At 37.9% G+C, this 25,476-nt stretch overlaps 2 protein-coding genes across 2 annotated transcripts in view; both read left to right on the forward strand.

Moving 5' to 3' along the window:
• Positions 1 to 3,246, forward strand: part of LOC127456360 (GMP synthase [glutamine-hydrolyzing]-like) — a 28,600-nt gene extending 25,354 nt beyond the window's left edge. The window contains exon 16 of the mRNA XM_051724806.1: positions 1,357 to 3,246. Within this exon, the coding sequence (XP_051580766.1) occupies positions 1,357 to 1,458 (102 nt within the window). The 3' untranslated portion in view covers positions 1,459 to 3,246. The remainder of the gene's footprint in view (positions 1 to 1,356) is intronic.
• A 2,518-nt stretch (positions 3,247 to 5,764) lies between these two features.
• On the forward strand, positions 5,765 to 20,735 carry LOC127456344 (vomeronasal type-2 receptor 1). The gene is made up of 6 exons (XM_051724791.1): positions 5,765 to 6,006; positions 7,732 to 8,023; positions 9,815 to 10,693; positions 10,973 to 11,200; positions 11,498 to 11,621; positions 18,338 to 20,735. Exons 1-6 carry the CDS (start codon positions 5,765 to 5,767, stop codon positions 19,426 to 19,428), a joined length of 2,856 nt encoding a protein of 951 aa, XP_051580751.1. The 3' UTR covers positions 19,429 to 20,735.
• The last annotated feature ends 4,741 nt before the right edge of the window (positions 20,736 to 25,476 follow it).

The following is a 25,476-nucleotide window of genomic DNA, read 5'->3' on the forward strand; positions in this document are numbered from 1 at the left end:
ACGCCGCCACTGGACTCTAGAGCAGTGGAGACGCGTTCTCTGGAGTGACGAATCACGCTTCTCCATCTGGCAATCTGATGGACGAGTCTGGGTTTGGCGGTTGCCAGGAGAACGGTACTTGTCTGACTGCATTGTGCCAACTGTGAAGTTTGGTGGAGGGGGGATTATGGTGTTGGGTTATTTTTCAGGAGCTGGACTTGGCCCCTTAGTTCCAGTGAAAGGAACTCTGAATGCTTCATCATACCAAGAGATTTTGGACAATTCCATGCTCCCAACTTTGTGGGAACAGTTTGGGGATGGCCCCTTCCTGTTCCAACATGACTGCGCACCAGTGCACAAAGCAAGGTCCATAAAGACATGGATGAGCGAGTTTGGTGTGGAAGAACTTGACTGGCCTGCACAGAATCCTGACCTCAACCCGACAGAACACCTTTGGGATGAATTAGAGCGAAGACTGTGAGCCAGGCCTTCTCGTCCAACATCAGTGTCTGACCTCACAAATGCGCTTCTGGAAGAATGGTCAAAAATTCCCTAAACCTTGTGGAAAGCCTTCCCAGAAGAGTTGAAGCTGTTATAGTTGCAAAGGGTGGGCTGACGTCATATTAAACCCTATGGATTAAGAATGGGATGTCACTTAAGTTCATATGCGTCTAAAGGCAGATGAGCGAATACTTTTGTCAATATAGTGTATCTTTATGGGTCTAAACTCCTGAAGAGAAAAAGTCAAGGGTCTCATAGCAGTTGTTGCGTGCATGCACCAACGGCTTGTGTATGCAAACACAGTCATATGGAGTATACTTTGACAGGCTCACATTCGACTGTATTCAGACGCTGAGCATTCGCATCAAAATCGAAGTATACTTGGGGCTTTACCATTGTATTGTCTTCTGAAGTCTCTCAAGTGGTTAAATGATGACTGCAAGTCTGAAAAGGTCAAAGCCTTATTTTCTCTTCAAAAGAGAGTTTGTTTGCAATTCTTTCATGCATAATGTGCTTGAAAGGGAAACAATCTCTTAAATATTAGTTGTTAGAAGATTAAAAATACACTATTTTTTTTTTTCATAATATCACTGTACATTTTAATATCTACAATGAAAATGCACGATAGAGTTTTAATACAGCATTGTTGTTTAATACCAGCTAAGCTTTAATGGGCAATCTCGTAATCGTGTCGCAGGTGATTGAGTCATAGTGTCCCAATGTGCAATGGATCAACACCCCCCAAGAATCATGAAATTATCTGCTGTAATTCCACTATTGGTATCAATTATAATTTTATTTTCCCAGATGTCAACAATCTATATATAATGCTCCTCTATTCATTTCCATCCACTAACTCATGCTCTCTGGCCACAGGTGGTTCTAAAAATGGTCAACGAAATCAAGAAAATCCCAGGCATCTCAAGGGTGATGTATGACCTGACATCCAAACCACCAGGAACCACTGAGTGGGAGTAGAGAAGAGGACTATTCATCCCTTCTGATTTCTCCTTGTCGCCTCCTCTTCTACCTCCCCCTTACTCAGTACTGCTACATTCCCCTCCAACCCCATTTTCTCCACTCCTGCGACACCCCCCCCTCCCCCACCTTTAGGCACGCTGCCCTGTCATTGTCCCACTAAGACCGGAACATTCCCTACAATGGCAGGCTGTACTGTGATTCGCGCAAATTTTTCTCTGCTACTTCAGTTCCGCCTCATTTTCTGGGGTCGGTTGTAATATTAGTATCACTATTATTATTATTATTATCCTCATCATTGATAATAATGATGATACATTGATTTTTTTTTTTCAGCTCTCTGTGTTTAATGCATTGTGACGGGTCACTCCATAATCTATATTGTAGCCACCGAAGGTCTAAGGTCATATTAGGGCAGTTAACTGTCCAAGCGCAGCATGACACGAACACAACTTTTTTTAAACGAATCTGATTCTGCATCAAGGATGAAGTTCAAAGTCTTGTTGCTTTTTGCCTTCTTTTAGCTTGTTTTTACTAAACTGGCTCTTGCAGTGTTGATTTTTGGTTTTGATTTCTTACCTGAACTCTTCTACCGAAGTGGCAGGGGAAGAATAGCAGTAGTAGCGCTCATACCCATTGAAACGTGACCAATCAATGTTTTCAACTTTATTTGCCAACTACAGATAAGTTCAGACAGTAAGATCAGAGGACTTTGTTTTGGGATTGCCGCTAACGCTGTGGAAGGCACCGTTATAACACAGAGGTTTTTGCTGTGAAGGAGACTCCAAACTTAGGAGGCTTCCTGGAACTTGTGCCTGTTTTATCTTTATCTTTTTGGTTATTTTGTTTTTCAGGGATGTGAAACTTTATTTTATGCTACATTATTTTTTCTCTTTTCAAGAAAAGGATTATTGACATTTGAATAGTGACATAAGTGTAAAAAAAATAAATGTATTACTTATGTCTGCATTTTACACCAATATTATGGTTGAGTTTGCCTGGGCTGGTCTTATATATGAGTGAGATCAACAGTGTTCTTATTTTCACCAATAAAGGCCTTGGTATTTTCTTGTGCTAGGTAGAGCAATAGTGTTTCCAAAGGCAAAAGAAAAGAGATTATTACAGAGGAAGGAAGAGTTGGTGATTGATGGGACTCTTTACCTGTGGGGCAACACCCCTATGTATAGGTCAAGTCCCTTTGAGTCAGTTTGAGCATAACAGAATTTGGACCATGAGTTCGTGTCATTGTAGGAGAACTGTGGATGTGGCCTCGTTAATATTCCACTCCTTTAATCGAAGCGTGTTCTTATATACAGTACATAGAGAAAGGGGATTGTTTGGGCACAAATGGAGATCTATGTCCAGCCCTCTGTCTGATTTATGATGTAGAAAATTTTTGTGATATAAATAACATGCTTGGTATTTATTGTCTTTAAACTCTCTGTTGTCACAATGACAAAAAATTAAATGCAAGATGAACAACCTCTTTGTCTTAATTGCAAACCTAGTTCTTAATGTATTTTTTTTTTCTCAGTGTCACCTTTATCATATGTATATTTTACTTGTCTATTAAAATACGACTAACAAGTTTAAATTTCTAGTGGGTAAACTGCAATATTAAATGATATTCAGTTTCATTTATGCAAATCTATGTTGATATTTCTGCCCCCTCCTTTTTGTCTAAAAAGGCTGTTTTAGTATTGTGCCTCAGACCAAGCCACCGCATGCAGTTTGAAACCGATATTTGTATAATGCAAACTGAGCTTTAATAAAGGACTCCCATGTTCAGATTTCTTTCTCATTAAAGATTATATAGATTGAATTTCATTTGGTTCACAAGACTTAGGTGTATAAAAATATGATATAATGAAGCAACATGTTATTTTCATGGTGCTATTAAAAATATGAAGCCCGATAATGCACAAAGACAAAGAGATTTTGTGATACTGCTGTACAAGGGACAACTGTTCCATACTAGACAATGTTCTGATAGATTCTCTGAAAATGCTGTATTTTGCATGGCTTATTTATTGTTATTTTTCAAGTGGGCCTGTTTTCTGGCATCCCTGAAAGGAATCTGTCACATGTGCTCTGATAATCCCATTCACTTATGTTACTTTCATGTGGGATTTGTGGAATTTTTCCAGGCTTCCTCTGCATTTTAGGTCATACTATCATTACTTACTATTTGTAAATGTGTACAAACGCACAGATTAGTGGAAGAAGTCTGGACAAATTAATGATCTTTACCTGTAGGGGTTTTCTTTTTTTGTAATTTTTTGTGCTACTACTGACTTTGTATTTCTTAATCAGAAGATATGCATTATTGGTATGTTATTACATTTAATTGAAAAAAAAAATCATAATTTATGATTGTAAAAAAAGTTTTATCTTAGCTATTTTTCATCCATCCATCTGTCCATCCAAGCAGTTATTGTGTATAGTGACAGGCACTTGTTTGTGAAGTCGAGTGAGCTTGTGTGGGGTTCTCATTTCCACCTGGGAAAGGGGTTCAGGTGTGTGACTCTGTGCTGATTGAAGGACATGTAGTGACAAGCACATCCACAAACAGCATCGTCCCAAAGGAAGCTAAAGATACAGTATTAGGGAGCTAAATGGCAGGGGAGGTTCAAGCACTGGTACAGTCGCTGAACAAGCTGATGCACGCCAATAACAAATCAACCCCCATGGTGGTGCTGTTGCTACTGTTCACCCATATCACCTTTACTTGTCTCTACAGTTACTGTCCCAGTCGGTAGCCTGAGCTTTAATGTGTGATTCTTCTCATGAAACCAGTCAATAAAATGTCCTGATCATATTAAACCCCAAATCAATATATAGGCATGCATATATATATTTATATGCCAATCAGCCATAACATTAAAACCACTAGCCTAATATTGTGTGTCACCAAAACAGCGCCAACCTCTCAGAATAGCATTCTGAGATGCTATTTTTCTCACCACAACTGTACTGAGTGGTTATCTGAGTTACTGTAGACTTTGTCAGTTAGAACCAGTCTGGCCATTCTCTGTTGACCTCTCTCATCAACAAGGCATTTCCATGTGCAGAACTGCCGCTCACTGGATGTTTTTTTGTTTTTGGCACCATTCGGAGTAAATTCAAGAGACTGTTGTGTATAAAAATCCCAGGAGATCAGCAGTTACAGAAATACTCAAACCAGCCCATCTGGCACCAGCAATCATCCATGTGATTATCTAATCAGCCAATCATGTGGCAGCAATGCAGTGAATAAAAGCATGCAGATACAGGTCAGGAGCTTCAGGTAATGTTCACATCAACCATCAGAATGGGGAAAAATGTGATCTCAGTGATTTGGAGCGTGGCATGATTGTTGGTGCCAGATGAGCTGGTTTGAGTATTTCTGTCTCCTGGGATTTTCACGCACAACAGTCTCTAGAATTTGCTCCGAATGGTGCCAAAAACAAAAAACATCCAGTGAGGGGCAGTTCTGTGGATGGAAATGCCTTGTTGATGAGAGAGGTCAACAGAAAAATGCCAGACTGGTTCGAACTGACAAAGTCTACGGTAACTCAAATAATCACTCTGTACAATTGTGCTGAGAAGAAGAGAATCTCAAGAATGAGATGGTGCTGTTTTGGTGGCAGGAGGGGGACCTACACAATGTTAGTCAGGTGGCTTTAATGTTGTGGCTGATTGGTGTGTGTGTGTGTATATATATATATATATATATATATATATATATATATATATATATATATATATTTTTTTTATTATTTATTTTTATTTTTTTTCCAGTCCTCAACAAGGATAAGAAAAAAATATTTTGTGACAATCTTGATACAGTAGCATAGGAATAAATTAGTTATTTATTAGTTAGTCATGAGTTATAGCTCTTTAATTTCTAGCTATAAGTGGAAGTCTTAAATAAAATTCCACTATATTGAATTAATTTTTAAACAAATGACATAAAACTTAAAATATATATATATTTTTTTAAGATTAGGCTACTCAGTTCAATTTGATGGAATTTGGTTATGAAATTGAAATGCGTGAATCTTAAATATTTTTTGAGTGTATATACGGAAAAATAGAGCTATTTTTTATGGTGCTAGTGAAAGTGTTGTAAGGAAAAAAAATCAAACCACATATAAAGCATAATAAAACAATGAATCCACATATTCTTTGATCAGTTTTCTTACGCAATCTTTAGAATTCCCAGGAGAGATGATGGGAAGTCAGGCGTTAGTAATCCATAGTGTCTGTACCTCTCCAAACACAAGCACATCAAAGCAGTGTGCCTTTTCCATGTTCCTACACTAAAATGGAATTAACGGGATCGAGTTCAAAAGGACGACTTTTGTTACTTCTGTGTGTTATTTCTTACATCTGTGTCTCCACTGATGCTGAGGCGAGTTGCAAACTCAAGGCCAAATTCAACCTGAGTGGTTATAAGGATGTTGTGAAGAAGACAGTAGTTGTTGGTGGTATGTTCCCTGTTCATCAACGTCTGGCTTCATCTGACAGCAACACCACAAATGCTCCAGAGTCTACTGGATGTGAGGGGTAAGATTCCATGCATTAAATATGAAATGTAATGTTAAGCGCGAGCGAAAGTATCATTAGAGCAGTCGAGATTTTATTACCCGTGTTGTCACAATAGTGCACTCACATCTTTTAACTATCCTAAATGCATAGACTACTTTTGATGCGCTTGTTGATACGGAACTACCGCTATAAGAGAAATACATCATTCTTCAAGTAAACAGAAAAAAAGACTCTTAACCGTTAATTGGAAACTACTTGAATGTATTCCTTGCATCTTCACGTTGTGATAATAAATATAATCTTTCATCATAAAATAATTAAATTGTTGTCTAAGGAATAATTAGCCTACAGTTTGCGATCCCGAGAGACTTTTATGTTCCATAAACTGGTGGGTACGCTTGTCAAAATGAATTGTGCCAATCAGTCTGCCTGGACATCTAGTGGTATTATATGGTATTACACCTTGAGGGATTCCTACTAAGAGAAAAAAGTAAGATGCATCAACAAGATTATAATCATCATTTGAAAAGAGATCTAAAAAGATATGTACTCTATTGCGATAAGACAATTGAAGACTAAATTAAATAATACTTTAATTAATTATAAATAAAATATTAAATAACATTACAAGAGTTTTACTTTTAACTAGATCACAGGAAAAATGAAAATTCTGGCATTATTTACTCACGCTCATCTTATTCGAAACCTATAAGCTTTTTTTTCCTAGTGGTAGCCTACACAAAAGGAGACTTTTCAGAGAATCTTCATGCAACACTTTTCCATGCAATGACAGTTCTTAGTGACCTTGTCAAGCTCCAAACAGGAGAAGAAAAATGTATATTTACATTTATGCAATTGGCAGACATTTTTATCCAAAGCGACTTACAGTGCATTCAGGGAATCCATTTTTATCAGTTTGTATGTTCCCTGGAAATCAAACTCATGATTTTGGCGTTGCAAGTGCCATGCTTCACCAGCTGAGCTACAGAAACCCTACAGATCCATTATAAAAGTAGTCCATACAACTTGTGCATCATATTCTAATCTTTCTGAAATCCAATGATAGATAGAGAAACAGACCAAAATTTAAGTCATTATTCACTGAAAATCTTCCCCTAGGTTGCAGCTCTCAAGTCTTCTTCTCTATTCCATGTATTAAAACTGGTATGCTATGCTTGGGTATGACAAATGTGAGGAACAATGGCATTTGTCCCCAATGATGTTAAACTTGGTGCAACACATCAATGCGCTATTTTTTAATCTAAATACGATCGCAAGTCATATTTCAGAGCTTCAGCGGATGGGAAGATTATCAGTGAATAATGACTGAAATTTCAGTTTGTTCCTCACACAGAGTTATCATATGTTTTTAGAAGACTTGGAATATACTGTAGAGATACTTTTATGGTGTTTTTCTTTTCTTTTTTTGTCCTTTGAGAAGCTTGACAGCCATGCCACTATACTTCGATGGCTGCGTGATGATGCTTTAAATCTTCTGTTTGAAATGACATTAGGTTGAGTAAATGATGACTGGAATAGATAGATAGATAGATAGACAGACAGACAGATAGGAATTTTAAGATGAACTTTTCCTTTGAGCTGTTTTCAGTCAGTGTTGAATTAAACAAGAAAATCAAATAATCTTCACGGACTGTAATTCAATCCAGCAACATTATTCATTTATGTCTGGGGAACTGGCCCATTGTGATTTTAATCACTTTTATAATGTGAATTCCCCCTCAGCTTTAACTTCCGTACTTTCCGCTGGACTCAGACCATGCTGTTTGCCATTAAAGAGATCAACAACAGGGTGGACCTGTTACCCAACACTGATCTGGGTTATGTCATCTATGATTCCTGCTTCACCATTTCCAAGGCTGTAGAGGGGACCCTTACCTTCTTGACTGGCCAGGACGAGGCTGTGCCCAACTATCGCTGTGGGGATGGGCCCCCTCTTGCTGCTTTGGTGGGGGCTGGAAGCTCTGATCTGTCCATCGCCACAGCCAGGATCCTGGGCCTATACTATTTCCCACAGGTACCCTTCAGTTTTCACTGTGTTTGATCACTGATGATCCCATGCATTGTTGGATTTAATGTACACTAAGAGTCAAAAGTTTGGACACACTTGACTGAATTTATGTTTCTGGGTCACTGACGTGACACTTACATTTTTTGCCCGGATTCATTAAGTTATTCATAAATGCATAACAAAATGCAATTTTCACAAAACAATTACTTGAATACACCTATTCTATGATAAAAAAAAATTCAGTTTCTGAATCACTTTGATATTTGTTTCTGGTGCTTAAAGTAAACATTTTTAGTATGTGGTGTAACCATCTTCAGAGTAAAAAAAAAAAATCAAAGTCTTATTAAAAGCTGAAATTCCTGAAAAACAAAAACAAAACAATGTTGGCATGAGTAGTGCAGAATAATCTTTTATTATTATTTCTTTAAAAAATAAGCTGTAAAAAATGTTCTTATAAAAATACTAATAATATTTTAAAACTTCTGTACATCAAACCAAAGTCATGCGGTGTAACCAACATGCAGGTTGCTATTTTGTTGTCAAGTGAGAAAAAAAAAAGAAGAAAAAAAAATAAATTAAAAGAGCGAATGAAGAGTGTAAAGTCAAAACTTTTAGGAAAATGCACATTTTGTTCAGGACATATAGAGTAACCCTGAAAAAAATTCTTGGTCTTCTTGATTTCATCTTTTTTACAGTATTTGTCAAAAAAAAAAACATATATATATATATATATATATATATATATATATATATATATATATATATATATATATATATATATATATGTATATTACCTTGAAATCGTTTTTATTATTATTAATGATTAATGCTTTGTGTACTCTCTCATGCATTCAAAGTGCAAGGAAAGTACTTTTAACCTTTTACTCAGTTACACCACATGACATTTTAAAAGTCATTAAATCTTTTTTAGTTATAGTTTTTAGAAATCTTTTTTAGAAAATGCTATATATATAAATATATATATATATATATATATATATATATATATATATATATATATATATATATATATATATATATATATATTTTTTTTTTTTTTTTTTTTTTTTTCAAAAATGTATGAAACCATTATAGACACAAAGTTTACATTTAACTTGACATGTGTGTTTTAAACTATTTTTTTTTTTTTTTTTTTTTTTTTAAGATTTCTCATTTTTATCACCTCGGACAATCTTATTTGTAAATGACCCTTTTAATTATTATAAAATCTTTTGATTTAAAGATTTATGCTTAAATGCTTGAAATTAGCTTTGTGAACAAATATAAACTATACCTACAAATTAGTTTCTTTACAAAACTAATTTATTATATTGTGTATTTCAAATAAATAAATAAATGGATGAGTTGGAACGAATAGTAAAAAAAAAAAAAGAAAAAAAAAAGCAGCAAACAAGTGCCCGCATACATTAACATATTTATTACTGTTTAAAAGATGGTTGAGAGAATGCCCTGAGTTTGCAGAGCTGTAAACTAGACAAAGGGTGGCTAATTTGAAGAAGCTAAAATATAAGAAAGTGTGATTTGTTTAATATTTTTGGTCACTAAATAATTGTGTTGTTTCATAGATTTGTAGAATATTATTCTAAAATGTAAAAAAAATTAATAAATAAAAAAATAATAAAAAAGAATGAGTAGGTGTGTCCAAACATTTGACTGGTTGTGTATTTGGGTAAAAGATTTATTTTAAGTGATAATTTTAGGCTGTAGAAGCTAGAAAGCCAACAACAACTAAGTCTCTCCCTCTCCATGTTTAAACTGAACTCTTATAATTTCCAGGTAGGTTACGCATCTTCATGCTCCGTTCTAGAAAGCAGGTTCCAGTACCCCACATTTCTTCGCACAATCCCTAGTGATGAGCACCAGTCTGTGGCCATGGCGCAACTTGTGCTTCATTTTGGCTGGACCTGGGTTGGTACCATCGCTGCTGAAGATGATTACGGGAAATACGGCATCAAGAGGTTCAAAGAGGTGGTTGAGGAAGCCGGAGTGTGCATTTCCTTCTCTGAAACCCTCCCCAAGATCAGCAACCCAGAGGCCATCCAGGGAATTGTGAACAGCGTACTGGAGTCCACTGCTAAAATCATTGTTGTGTTCTCCTCTGACGTGGATCTGAGCCCCCTAGTGGTAGAACTATTGAATCACAACGTCACCAACCGAACCTGGATCGCCAGTGAGGCCTGGATCACGTCTGCTGCCATCTCCCGGCACCCCAACATTCTGCCTGTCCTGGGAGGCACACTAGGGTTTGCAGTCAAACGTGCAGAAATACCCGGCCTGGAAGACCACCTACTACACATTGATCCCTATCAGGACCCTCTGACTGAAGAGTTTTGGGAGACAGCCTTCAGCTGTACTCTGGATTATGCAAAGGCAATGAGAAACACCAAAGCAAGAGTGATCAGAGAAACAGGGAATATTACGCTGGCTCAGGACATTGCTAGAATGGCGCCAGAAGGCCTCTGCAATGGACTTGAGATGATAAAGAAGTTAAATAATACATACTCAGATGTGTCGCAGTTAAGGATTACATATAACGTATATAAGGCTGTATATGCCGTGGCACATGCCCTACATAACCTGGAGCACTGTGATCCAAAGAACAGCCCTTTTGAGAGCGGCAACTGTGCTGACATTACCAACTTCGAACCTTGGCAGGTAAGTACACACATATGCACACATGGACAGAGATTTGCATTTTATGTCAGACTTTATACAGTATAATGTATTTATAATGATTTATGAATTCGTAATTTATATATTTAAATAAACATTATTGCTGAATTATTTTTATGTTTAGATTTTTAACTACATTAATTTGATTTATATATTAATTGTTTATAAAACAATTGCAATTATACAAGAATAATTATTTTAAAAACATAGTTTATACTGTATAGCTTGTCTCATTTATGTCTACTTGCACTCTCCATTTAGCTGATGTACTACCTGAAAAATCTCAGATTCAATGTCCCTCACACTGGGGAAGAGATATTCTTCAGTAATGGCGATGTGGATGGCTTTTATGAAATCTTAAATTGGCAGAGTGATTCAGATGGAGGGATTATATATAACCACATTGGTTACTATAACAGCACAGCGCCCCCAGATGAGAGGATGACAATTGACAATGCCTCTATCATATGGAACAATGATGTTCTGGAGGTGAGGAGGTTTTGCAATGTGTGTGGTGTTTTGAGCCATTTAGTATGATCATATAACAGTACTTTAATAATGAAAGAAACATGAACAAGATATACCATATACCAAAGTCAACTTGTATTGTAGCTTTACCTATAAAAGCTTTCTGAAGTGTTGAGATCATTTGAGATCATTTTTTCCCCCTTTTTATCCCCCTCATTGTCAGCAGTTGAATCTTGACAACAAACTGAACCAACACTTTTGTATGTCTCCACTGCACTGATGTGATGCTTCATGTGGTCTTCTGCTGTTGTGTGATAGATACCGCGCTCTGTGTGCAGTGAGCGGTGTGAGCCCGGCACCAGGATGGGTATCCGGCAGGGAGAACCTGTCTGCTGCTTTGACTGCATCCCCTGTGCAGATGGCGAGATCTCTAACACAACAGGTCATGAGTTAATCATAATAAACATGTGTTTATATGTCAGTTTATTTACCTTTATTCATTTAGAAGACAATTTTAGACAAAGAGAAAACAAATGAGGAATGTTGTAGTATTCCTTATTTGTAGTTACAAATGCAGACTACAATAATATCTTACATTATCTTTGTTATAAACCCCTTTTCAGAACTTTGGTTGACCTAAATACCTAAAAAAAAAAAAAAACACTTTCATTTAAAAATTGTTCTTTATCATCCATGTGAAAAATAAATACAACATTATGTTAATTAATCAATGATTAAGTAGAATTGGAGAACACCTACTTAAGTTAAAGGTGAAGTGTGTCATTTCTGTGACTCAAGCATCCCCCCTTCTACCATTGGTCGGAACGACAGAAAGACATTTACATTCATATTTATTTATTTAACAGTCACTTTTATCCAAAGCGACATAAGCGATTCATCCTAAGAAGACAGTAACATGAAAAGTGTTGCATTACAAAGTTTCTATTGTATTAGAGAAGTAGTAGCCAAGACAGAGATAAATATATATATATATATATATATATATATATATATATATATATATATATATATATATATATATATATATATATATACACAGTGGTGTGAAAAAGTGTTTGCCCCCTTCCTGATTTCTTATTTTTTTGCATGTTTGTCACACTTAAATGTTTCAGATCATCAAACAAGTTTAAATATTAGTCAAAGATAACACAAGTAAACACAAAATGCAGTTTTTAAATGAAGGTTGTTATTATTAAGGGAAAACAAAATCCAAACCTACATGGCCCTGTGTGAAAAAGTGATTGCCCCCTAAACCTAATAACTGGTTGGGCCACCCTTAGCAGCAACAACTGCAATCAAGCGTTTGCGATAACTTGCAATGAGTCTTTTACAGCGCTATGGAGGAATTTTGGCCCACTCATCTTTGCAGAATTGTTGTAATTCAGCCACATTGGAGGGTTTTCGAGCATGAACTGCCTTTTTAAGGTCATGCCACAGCATCTCAATAGGATTCAGGTCAGGACTTTGACAAGGCCACTCCAAAGTCTTCATTTTGTTTTTCTTCAGCCATTCAGAGGTGGACTTGCTGGTGTGTTTTGGATCATTGTCCTGCTGCAGAACCCAAGTTCGCTTCAGCTTGAGGTCATGAACAGATGGCCGGACATTCTCCTTCAGGATTTTTTGTAGACAGCAGAATTCATGGTTCCATTTATCACAGCAAGTCTTCCAGGTCCTGAAGCAGCAAAACAGCCCCAGACCATCACACTACCACCACCATATTTTACTGTTGGTATGATGTTCTTTTTCTGAAATGCGGTGTTACTTTTATGCCATATGTAATAGGACACACACCTTCCAAAAAGTTCAACTTTTGTTTCGTCAGTCCACAGAGTATTTTCCCAAAAGTCCTGGGGATCATCAAGATGTTTTCTGGCAAAAATGAGACGAGCCTTAATGTTCTTTTTGCTCAGCAGTGGTTTTAGTCTTGGAACTCTGCCACGCAGGCCATTTTTGCCCGGTCTCTTTCTTATGGTGGAGTCATGAACACTGACCTTAACTGAGGCAAGTGAGGCCTGCAGTTCTTTGGATGTTGTTGTGGGGTCTTTTGTGACCTCTTGGATGAGTCATCGCTGCGCTCATGGGGTAATTTTGGTCGGCCGGCCACTCCTGGGAAGGTTCACCACTGTTCCATGTTTTCGCCATTTGTGGATAATGGCTCTCACTGTGGTTCTCTGGAGTCCCAAAGCTTTAGAAATGGCTTTATAACCTTTTCCAGACTGATAGATCTCAATTACTTTCTTTCTCATTTGTTCCTGAATTTCTTTGGATCTCGGCATGATGTCTAGCTTTTGAAGATCTTTTGGTCTACTTCACTTTGTCAGGCAGGTCCTATTTAAGTGATTTCTTGATTGAGAACAGGTGTGGCAGTAATCAGGCCTGGGTGTGGCTAGAGAAATTGAACTCAGGTGTGATAAACCACAGTTAAGTAATGTTTTAACAGGTGGGGCAAACACTTTTTCACACAGGGCCATGTAGGTTTGGATTTTGTTTTCCCTTAATAATAACAACCTTCATTTAAAAACTGCATTTTGTGTTTACTTGTGTTATCTTTGACTAATATTTAAACTTGTTTGATGATCTGAAACATTTAAGTGTGACAAACATGCAAAAAAATAAGAAATCAGGAAGGGGGCAAACACTTTTTCACACCACTATATATATATATATATATATATATATATATATATATATATATATATATATATATGTATATATGTATATATATATTTTCACCCTTCGCTATATTGAAAGCACTACAACTAAACATTATATGATCACTGTTTTTTTTAATGTACAGTAATTTCAAATCAGATGATTGCAACACGCTCCAAAAAAGTTGGGACAGGCGAGTGTTTACCACTGTTAAACATCACCATTTCTTCTAATAACAATTATTAAGCATTTAGGCACTGAAGACACAAGTTTGTCAAGTTTAAAAAGTGGAATTTTCCCCCATTCATCCATTATGCAGGTCTTCAGCTTCACAAATGTATGGGGTCTTCGTTGCCATAATGTGCGCTTCATAATGCACCACACATTCTCAATTGGAGATGGTCAGGACTGCAGGCAGGCCAATCTAGCACGCACACTCTCTGCTTATTCTGCATTAATAGTGCCCTTACAGATGTGCGAGTTACCCATGCCATGGGTGCTGACACACCCCTGGCCCATACAGACACTTGCTTTTGGACCTGATGCTGATAACTGCTTGGATGGTCCTTTTCCTCTTTGGCCCGGAGAACACGACGGCTGTGCTTTTTAAAAACTATTTGAAATGTGAACTCATCGGACCAAAAAACATGGTTCCACTGTTCTATTTTCCATCTAAGATGAGACAGAGCCCAGAGAAGTTAGCAGCGCTTCTGGACAGTGTTGATGTATGGCTTCTACTTTGCATAGTAAAGTCTTAACTTGCATCTGTGGATGCAGCGGCGAATGGTGTTGACTAACAAAGGTTTACTAAAGTAATCCCAAGCCCATGTTCATGAGATCCATTACAGATGAATGATGTTTTTTAAGACAGTGATGTCTGAGGGATCAGAGGTCACGCTCATTCGTCTTGCCCTTTACGCACCGAGATTTGACCATATTCCTTGAATCTTTTAACTAGTGGTCGACTGATATATTGCCGAGGCCAATAAATCTAAATTGATAAATTTTCCTGTTTGGCCGATTTTTTTCTTGAGGGCGCCAAACATCGCCTGCTTGCATGTGAAGTTACTGAGACATGTAAACGACCAGTCATGGTTAGTTTTGTTGTTACGTGCATCGTGTTACTACAATAATAGACCGGTGTGCAACAAAGTCTCATTTAAACGGTCCGCATATCAGAGCCGCAGGAGATGCGTTTGAGCTCAATGTTAAAGTGCCTGCCTGTTTCATTCTCCCTCTCTCCTTAACAGTTCCCTGTAACTTTTAACAGTCTTGTCTAATGATAAAATGCAAATATCAATAAAACTAATATCATCTACCATCTGCTAATATGTGCATATCTCGTCTAAACAGATGTAATAAACCAACCTCACACAACTTGAGCAGATCCAGCATCCTGTGGAGCGCTCATTTATTTGCCTCTAAAGCACGTATTCTGTCAGCCTCTCCTCAGCTGTTCCCTATAACTTTTAACTTTCTTTTCTAATGATAAAAGGCAAATATCAATAAAACTTCTATTATATACTGTTTGCAAATATGCAGATATCTCATTTAAACAGATGTAATTCACAAACCTCACGAAAATCTAGCGTTTTCTTCCCATCGAGCGCTCATCTAATATCTTCCTCTGAAGCGCGTATTCTATCAGCCAGAATCAAAACTTCAGGATCAGGATCAAAAGTTCCTCTGATTCACGAATCATGATGGTCAGTGGTCACAATCCAATCAGGCGATCCAGGCTGTTTAAACTGTCAGGAGATTGCTGCTGCTCGCTGGAGTCGCATGAGCGCGTGAGTGCAACCAAAGTCTTTCTTGCAAGTCAGTCCACTGTCGGCCATTTTTGGAATGCTCTCGGGAGGTTATTTCTAGTCATGACAGTGCAGCTCCTATGTGCTTGAATGGGGAAAGACCGAAATCTCCAAAATGGTTGGTCAAGATTACAATCAAAGAACATATTTCAAATCAGTGGTAAAATCTGACAACACTGGTATCATAAATGGTGCTTCTTTACCTCAGATTACACTAAAAAATGCAATTTTCCCAGCTTTTATAGCTAATGTGCATGTTTGTTCTGGAGTTGATTGACAGGCGATGTCTGTATCTAAAAGGTGATTAGCTTTTTTACCTGTAAGGCAGGACTTCCTATCTACATTCGCTGACCGTTGGCTGCAGTTGGGCGTTCCAATTTCTCCCATTCATTTTAATAGAAGTGGCCCGTCTCTGCTAAATAGTCTCCGGTGCAACTTAAAGGTAAAAGCGCTTCGCGTGTGCTATAAGTAAATGTCTTATTCACTGTGCACTGTATGTACAATTGATTTGGTATTTTTTGAGTAAATGCAATTGCTAACATGGACATGCCATTCATGGTTGCTGGAGTACAGTGTGTACTGTTATTTCCTTCTTCCTAAAATATTAACAATTTCTTCTTGTGGAAATAAATTACTAAAATGTGATGATTAAACAGAAATCAGAAGAAACTGCTATCTACCATTTAAAATACAATATAATTTTTTTAGATTATTTTTTACAAAGTTAAAATTTTGTGTGAAATTGAGTAAATAAAGTGCTAAATAAGAGTTTATAAAATTTTATGTCTATGTTATTTACTATAATAAATTGTGTTATATATCATTGTGTTGAATTATATCATCAGCCACCCTGCTCTCTGAATATTGGCATCAGCCATTAAAAAACCCATATCAGTCGACCACTACTTTTAACTATATTGTGCACTGTAGAGGGTGAAATGCCCAAAATCCTTCCAATTTGTCTTTGATTATTTGCTGAAGCATCTGTTGGCAAATTGACAAGTCTCAAATGATCCTTGCTCTTGAAGGACTAGGCAATTTTTGGAGACTACTCATATATTATGACATGACTGCCTCACCTGTTTAACATCTCCTGATTCACATTGCCTTGTTTTTTGTTTTTTTATCCCCTTTTCTCCCAATTTGGAATGCCCAATTCCCACTACTAAGTAGGTCCTCTTGGTGGCACGGTTACTCACCTCAATCCGGGTGGCGGAGGACAAGTCTCAGTTGCCTCCGCTTCTGAGACTGCCAATCCGTGCATTTTATCACGTGGCTCGTCGTGCATGACACCGAGGAGACTCTGCATGTGGAGGCTCATGCTACTTTCCACGATCCACGCACAATTTATCACGCGCCCCATTGAGAGCGAGAACCACTAATCGCAACCATGAGGAGGTTACCCCATGTGACTCTACCCTCCCTAGCAACCGGGCCAATTTGGTTGCTTAGGAAACCTGGTTGGAGTCACTCAGCACACCCTGGATTCGAACTCGTGACTCCAGGGGTGGTAGTCAGCGTCAATACTTGCTGAGCTACCCAGGCCCCCTCACATTGCCTTGTTTTTTCAACTCGTCAAATTGTTATTAGTCTTAAATTGCCCGTCTCAACTTTTCTAGAGCATGTTGAAATCATCTGATTTGAAATTACTGTACATTAAAAACAAACAAACAATAAAATTCACAAGGTAAAACATCATATAATGTTTAGTTGTAGTATATAGTGCTTTCAATATACAAAGGGTGAATGTAATTTACAAATCACTTTATTGTTATGTTATGAATGTTGGGTCAAGTGCTTATGAAAAAGTTGTGTCTTTAGCCATTTTTTGAAGACAGAGAGGGAGTCTGCTTCATGAATGGTGTTGGGAAGGTTGTACCACTATTGAGGTACAGTGAAGCCGAAAGCCCAGGAAAGTGATTTGGTGCCTCTTTGTGTTGGTATGGCAAGGTGCCTCTCATTTGCAGAAGGCAGCCTTCTGGTGGGAACTTAGCTCTGCAGGACTGATTGTAGGTAAACTGGTGCAGAATAAGTGACTTTTCTTTTTGTCAGCATCAGAGCTTCGAACTTGATACTGTACATGTAGCAACCGGTAGCCAGAGACAAGGAGTGGTGTAACATGCTCTCTCTTGGGTTCATTGAAGACCAGACATACTGCTGCATTCTATATCGTTTGCAGAGGCATAACTACACATGCAGGAAGGCCAGCTAAAAGAGCATTACAGTAGTCCAGTCTAGATATGACAATTGACTGAACAAGGCAATTGTGTGGCATGTTCAGAGAGGAAGGGTCTTATCTTCCTTATGTTGTAGAGTGCAAATCTATAGTATCGGGCTGTTTTTGAAATGTAGTTGGTGAAATTTAGTTGGTTATCTATGATTACCTCTAGGTTTCTGACCATTTGGATGGTGTTATTGAAGAATGTAGATGAACAATAGACAACAGACCTGCCCCAAACTCACATCATTATTACTATGCATATTAATTTAGGAAAGGAGAAAGTATTTTAACATTGAAAAATGTATACACTTCTACTTTAATATCTTGTATTTTTTCTGTAATTAAAATGATCAGATTTGGATACTTCTGTACCAAGACCAAACATTTTGTTAAAGAAGTTATCCTTTTGACCATTTGCTAAATAGTAAATTTCAACCACTTGTGCATTTCCAACAGATGCAAGAGGTTGTATCCAGTGCGATGAGGACTACTGGTCCAATGCCAATCATGATGAGTGTGTACCGAAGACCATTGAATTCCTGGACTTTGCCGAACCTCTTGGGATCACACTGATCATCATATCTGCTTTTGGGGCCCTTGCGACAATTGTAGTTGCAATTGTCTTCTTGATGCACCTTAATACACCTCTGGTGAAAGTCAATGACCCTCTGCTTAGCTTCTCCTTGCTACTGGGTTTGGTGATCACCTTCCTTTGCTCCATTGCATTCCTGGGAGAGCCTCAAAAGTGGTCTTGCATGACCAGTCAGGTGGCACTGGCTGTGGGTTTTGCTCTAACCCTCTCCTCACTCATGGGAAAATCCGCTCTGCTTATGCTGAGAGCCAGAGCAGTAAAAGCTGTCAAAACTGATGCCAAGAAGGCCAAAGCGGCAGCAACAGCCTCTGAGCAGAGCCCTGATACTGCTGTCATCGCCCCAGCTGTGCCACAGAAGAATGATGTGGATCCCATACATCCCAGGCACCAGAGAGCGATAATGCTCGTGTGCACCCTGATCCAAGTGGTGGCCTGCACTGTGTGGCTGATTCTGCTTCCCCCACACCCAGTGAAGAATACAGCTGCCCAGAACATTAAGATCATCCTGGAGTGCGACCCTGGAAACATCATCTTCATCTGCTCCATCTTTGCTTATGACATTCTTTTGGCTCTGCTGACTTTCACTTTTGCTTTCGTGGCACGAAAGTTGGAAGACCACTTCAGCGAGGGCAAATGTGTGACCTTTGGCATGCTGGTCTTTTTCATCGTTTGGATCTCATTTGTGCCAGCCTACCTGAGTACACGGGGGAAATTCATGGTGGCGGTGCAAATCTTTGCAATCTTGGCCTCCAGCTTCGGTCTGCTGGCATGTATCTTCATCCCTAAGTGCTATGTTCTGCTTATCAAGCCAGAGAGGAACAAAGAGGAGATGATGATTCCGAGACCCAAATCTCGTGACATGGCCATCAATGGAAGCTCTGTATCTCTCTCCACCACCAGCAGCACTGCTAATCACAGTGGAACTACTGTGTCCACTGTGTCTCTAGATGACTGAAGCCAGTCCCTCAAAAATCTATCTACTGTATCATTTTGAATGTAAAAGTCTTATTTGTTGGACTTCACCATATTTTCAGGATCTTTAATATAACTGTAGATTCCAGATCTAAAACATATTGTAATAACAGTAAAAGGTTTTGAAGGGGTCATATCATTCATTTTCAGTTCATTTTTCCCCCATAATGTTAGCAACGTTTTTACGTTGGCTTCATTATGCATACAAATTTTGTTTTTATGACATATTACACCCTCTCTCTGACTCTTAGAATTAAACTCCAATCCTTCAATAACAGCCTCATTGCAAAGCTGGCATTACATTGTAGTTTAGAAAACAATCTTTTATAGGCCGCAAAACTGTTAAGATCAAATTGAAATGATCAGGGACCTTGTTAAACACCACAACTCGTTTTTAACATTGGGATCCTTCATGGGGATATGCAGAGCAGCAGGTGCTACACACAGCCATGAACAGCACAATGTTTGAAAGACTTTTCCACATTTACTCATGTAGAGAAAAAGTATATATCCTACTTACTACCTTTTACTTCACTATTACTGGGTGGGCCAAGTTTCTTAATGATGAATAGGCATAGTTGGCACGTTAATGTGGGTGCTCATGTGTTCAAATATGTCTGACGTCAGAAAGTTGGGGAAGTACAAAGCTAGTCGTTTAGCTTAGTTTCAATAATTTTTCTTTCTTCTTCTTCACCCAGGATAAAGTTTTGAGTTCTGGCAGTTACAGTATGTTTTCATAGCACTATTAACTATTTCCCTGATCTCAAAAGATCAGGGAAAATTTGATTCCTCATGAAATGACCCCTTTAAATGAGCATGCATTTGCACTCAGGGATGTTTTTATGATTAGTTTTCACATAGCTGTTCTAATTACAATATAAAATCTGCTTTTGACACATTTAAAAAATAAACTTATGAGGGGCAATCTTTAGTCAACATAGAGGTTAACATAATGCAGATCCTTAACTGCAGGTGGGAGCAATGAGACTTCAGCTGCCATACTGAGAGCAGAGATACTGTGGGTGATACAATAAATTAAACAAGAATTAAATACTATTCTATTTGTTCTCATTTGTTATAAAAAGGAATTATTGTGATAGTTTTGCCAACATACAATGAACTATATTTTTGTGAAATACCTGTGCTGTTGACTTTTAGTGTGAATTAAAAATTATGTCATTGTTTTAAAGGGAAAGTTAGGCTAGGCTGGATGTGTTATTAGATACATGAGAGGCATAATGTATTCATACAATAGTTGCATCCAATGTGGCCTGTTTAGAGTTACGCTGAATTTTGCACAGTTTGCCGCTTTTCTCTGAACCAATATATACTCAAACATGTTTCGATTTATCCTATGTTTTGCATTTTATGTATTGATCTTTTTATCCTTATGAATACATAAATAAACAGCTAAACTAAACGAATAATTTGTTTTTCAATATGTTTTCTCATTGTTAAAAATGAAGCCTGCAGACAAATGGCAGTGTTTATCAGCACCATCAGGGTGTACTGGACAGATTTTTTTTGACACTTTATTCTTCACATTTATTAATTTAGCTGACACATTTTTGGAACCCCTTTGGTAGATATTCGTTAAAATTAAATGTGATATAATTTCGGGGAAGAGAAATTAAGAGCGAAGAGAATCAAACATTACTGTGAGAGTGAAAATTAGAGTTTGTAATGAGCAGCGGTCAGAAGTTCTCGAATTTACCTTTTGGGAAATATCCCGCCCCCCAGATGAAACTGGAAACCTGATTGGCTGGAAAATACCGCCTAGGCTGAAATAAAGGTTTTCACTGGTTCTTTTGCTGAGTCAGACTTGTCTTCACAGACAGATTAGTGTCAGTAATGAAAATGACTAAAGGCAGATCGTCCCCGTTGCCAGCGGCCTTGAACCAAGGTATGGCAGTTGACAGCAGTTGACATACGCACTTTGACGCCCCTGTTGGTGTATGTCAGAGAGAATGAGTGTGCACAGTTTCACTTGGTGTCAGTTGCCACTCTAGATGCCTCGTGGATGGATGATATTTTTCTATAATTGGACGTGTAACAACACACCCTATGTGAGGAACTGAGCCTGAGGGAGACCTTTGTTGTGTGTGTTTGTTTGTGTTTATATGTGGTGTAAACAAAGTGCCTGAATGTGGTCTAGAGAGCCGTGGCAGGCGGAGTGAGAGCTCTCCCTGCCACGGAAAGATTATACCCCTACTGCAGACAGGCCAATGACTATACAACACTGAGCTGACTACTGGATCACTGAACCAACTGGCCTGTCAAGGTATGGTTTTATTAATAATCAGTCATCAGGTCTTTGTGAATTAGTCATTAAGGTAGTGTTTTCCAACCTTTTGTCTGCCACGACACTTTTTACGACTAAAAAATTCTACGGCACACCACTATCCCACATAGGCTAACCATCGTCAATATTTTCCTTTTCAAGAACTTGTCCATGTTTTCTGTCCGTCTTAGTAGCGTGTTTACTTGTAATGTTTGAAATTCGCCTATGCAAAAAAAAAAGTCACATAGGTAGGCTACGCTGTGTGAGGTCACAGGTGGCAAGAGCGTTAAATGGGTAATGAAAAAAAAAAATTGCTTCTTTTCTAATTTGTTCTAGCAGTGCCACAACAAATTACAGGGATGCAAACTCATGAGGGGCGAAAAAGGTAAGACAATTACTAGTCCACGAAAACATTTTCTGGGGATGTTTTTTTTTTTTTTTTTTTAAAGAATAAGCTAAAAGTACTAATTCCAGCTATTTTAGCGATTCAAGTCTATTCAAGTTTACAACTGTGCAGAATTAGCTGAAAAATAAAGAGTATTTTGCTGAGGCTGCTTCTGTTTCACAAATTTGTTCAATTTTATTAACTGATTAGTTCAGTGACCCCTTCTGGAGATGTCACTAGGTGGCGACAAATGAGCATCTTATGTGCTATGAGTGAGTCAGTGAATCATTTTGAGTCGTTCATGACCGAAATCTACCAAGAGACTTTATAATGTTTAAGCATTAAAAGAGCAAAGCAGATCTGTAGTCTTCCTTCAGTCTGAGCATTATGTTTCATCCAAAAACACAACAATAATAGTCTAATAATAGTGAGTTTCAATAACATCCTTACCTTCTCCTTTATTAAAACTTGCATGGCTACAAATCTACTGACTTCAGAATAAGAATTATAAACACAAAGGAGATCTACGGTATCATTTTCCTACAGTAGCATATTTAAACTGCTGAGCATGGCTTTTATCAGAAAAGACCACAATAATAGACAAATAATAATAATTTTGAGTTTCAATAGTTGATTTCTTCATTGTAAAGCGCATTTCACATGAGTTGAGTCGCCAGCGTCAAGCGCCGCACTGCCCTCCACATGACAAGAGTTGCAGAAAGCATCACAGAGGGGCAATTTTAGGAGTTTGCCACGTAAAAATGCGGGAGGTGTGCACAATAAACATTGAAAACATGTATTTGGAAGAGAGAAAAAAGCTTGCAGTTGCTTTGATAGCAGAAAGTAATAAAAGGACTCGTTTATGTTTAGGTCTAAGTGTTTTCTTGGTGAATTTAAATGAGTTCAATAACTGAGGTCTCTGATATTCATAAACAATAAGGTAATATTTAATTAAAAGGAATTATGAGACATTCAATGTCTCCACAAATTTGGACAGTTTTTAAATATTTCTCGTGGCTTAGTACTCTCAAAGACATTATTGGTGAAGCAAAAACTGTATTCTGCAGTGCTGACGTGAGCATGTGAAAGACCCTTAACGTGTTTAAATATCAGTCACTTTTACACATTAATCATAGCTCTTCACAATCACAAAAGTGACCGATTATAGTTTCAAAACGGCGAATTTCTCCGAAAAGTGAGGAGTTTGGATCCCTGAAGTATATAATTTCTTCATGCATATATTTATTTTGTGGAATTTGATAATTTTCCACGGCACACCTGACAATCTTTCAGGGCACACTAGTGTGCCGCGGCACAGTGGTTGGGAAACACTGCATTAAGGGGTCAAATTAATGATGGCTGCTGTCCAGTGGTGTTAGGATTTAGAAAGCATAATATGCATGCTACTGTTTTAGGGGGTGGGATTCATGTTGGGGGTTGCCCTAACGGTTCTTTCTGAATGTGGGCAGAGTTTCTTCTTCATGTCAAATTATTACTGTGGAAACAAAAGTCTTAAATAGTACTCATGCTAAACAGTTTAAATTCAAATTAAAGAACTTTCACATTTTTAAACAACATTCTAGTAACCGAAAAAGATTAGATGCGAAGGTAGCAAGTGCATATTTTCAGGTGGCGCCACAAACAGAACTCGCATTTGCTTGAGCATGTTACTATAGCAACAATATGCTGCTTCAGCGGTTTCCTTTAAACTGGCTCTACGCTAGCAGACTTGGAACAACTCGAATTGGGTGGGGAGTGTAACACTTAATGACTGTTTTCGCTAATCTTGCCCTCCTAGTCAGTGAGCCTGTCACATTTACAGATTAAAAACGGAGGGAAGGTGTCAAACGATTTCCTTAGACTTTTCTCTACTCTTCACTGTCACGCCCCACCCACAGCCAGTGATAATTTCAAGCAAGCTGGACATGTATTTTCAGTGTTTCAAGGCATTAAAGGATTAGTTCACCAAAAAATGATAATTCTCTCATGATATACTGACCTTTAAGCCATCCCAGATGTGTATGTGTTTTCTTCTTCAGCAGAACCGAAATGAAGATTTTTATAAGCACATTTCAGCTCTTTTTGTCCATACAATGGCTGTGTCTCATTTCGAAGGCTGCATGCTAGGTAGGATGCGTCCTTTGAAGGCTGCGGTATACCGAGCATCCTCCTTCAAACAAGTCTCATTTAAACAAGACGGCATTTGTTGGACAAACGGAAACGGAAGGTAACATGGTTGCTATGACAGCACGGCACTCTTTAACAAGCACAAGCGCTTTGTGTGAGAAGGGAACAAAAAACTCTCTGCAAGGGAATGTATGAGGTGAATTTTAGGAGAGTTATAATGATGTAAAGAGAAAAGAAAATAGATTTTACAGGTGTAGTTTTAGTCTAATACTTTATTTTAATTATATATTAATATAATTATATATATTATATACTCTGCACCCGTCTACTGAGGTACTTCAACTTGGGAATTAACATTACTTGCGTTTGAACATCGTATTTACGGGCAAATTCACATCATTTTTTTTTAGACATTTCCATTGAAGCAAAGAATTGTGGGTTGTGAGTGCCCATGAAGGATACACCTCATGCGTCCTCCGAATTCCTGTGAAAGAAAGTCGCATTCGAAGTGTCCTACTTGCTTTTCTGAAACGAGACAGCTTCGATGACGTATGCGACCTCCAGAGGATGCATCCTTCCAAACGAGACAGAGCCAACGAAAGCGAATGGATGCCATGATGCTGCTAGCTGTTTGACAGTCCATAAGGCATATTTAGGCTGCATAAAAGTAATCCACATGACTAGTCAATCAGTGAATGTGTTTTGAAGCAAATCGATAGGTTTGTGTAAAAAAATAAATCGATTATTAAAACTTTATTAACTTAAAAAAAATGCTTCCTGCTACCAGTCGAACCATATAGAACTCGGAAGCGTGCGCTATGTTTACAACAGAGGAACGAACGTCATGCAAGAGTTAGGCCATTTCAAACAGCAAACAGCGGTGGGCAGGAGCAACGATTTAAAGTTAAAAATGTTTTAATTATCGATTTGTTTCTTACAGAAACCTATCGATTTGCTTCAGAAGACATTCATTGATTGACTGGAGTCGTGTGGATTACTTCTATGCAGCCTAAATTTGCCTTTTGGACTGTCAAACAGCCAGCAGTGTCATGGCATCCATTCACTTGCATTGTATGGACAAACAGAGCTGAAATGTGCTATAAAAATCTTTATTTCGGTTCTGCTGAAGAAGAAAAGACATACACAGTACGTCTGGGATGGCTTAAAGTGGAGTAAATCATGAGAGAATAATCATTTTTGGGTGAACTTAAACTTTAACTCAACTGGGAGTCCAGACA

This window comes from Myxocyprinus asiaticus, chromosome 18 (assembly GCF_019703515.2).
Source record: "Myxocyprinus asiaticus isolate MX2 ecotype Aquarium Trade chromosome 18, UBuf_Myxa_2, whole genome shotgun sequence".
Classification (NCBI taxonomy): Eukaryota; Metazoa; Chordata; class Actinopteri; order Cypriniformes; family Catostomidae; genus Myxocyprinus; species Myxocyprinus asiaticus.

Coding starts and splice junctions, on each gene's coding strand:
- LOC127456344 (XM_051724791.1), top strand. CDS start 5,765: ATGGAATTAACGGGATCGAGTTCAAAAGGACGACTTTTGTTACTTCTG. Junction 6,007..7,731: donor GAGTCTACTGGATGTGAGGG/GTAAGATTCCAT, acceptor ATTCCCCCTCAG/CTTTAACTTCCGTACTTTCC. Junction 8,024..9,814: donor GCCTATACTATTTCCCACAG/GTACCCTTCAGT, acceptor TATAATTTCCAG/GTAGGTTACGCATCTTCATG.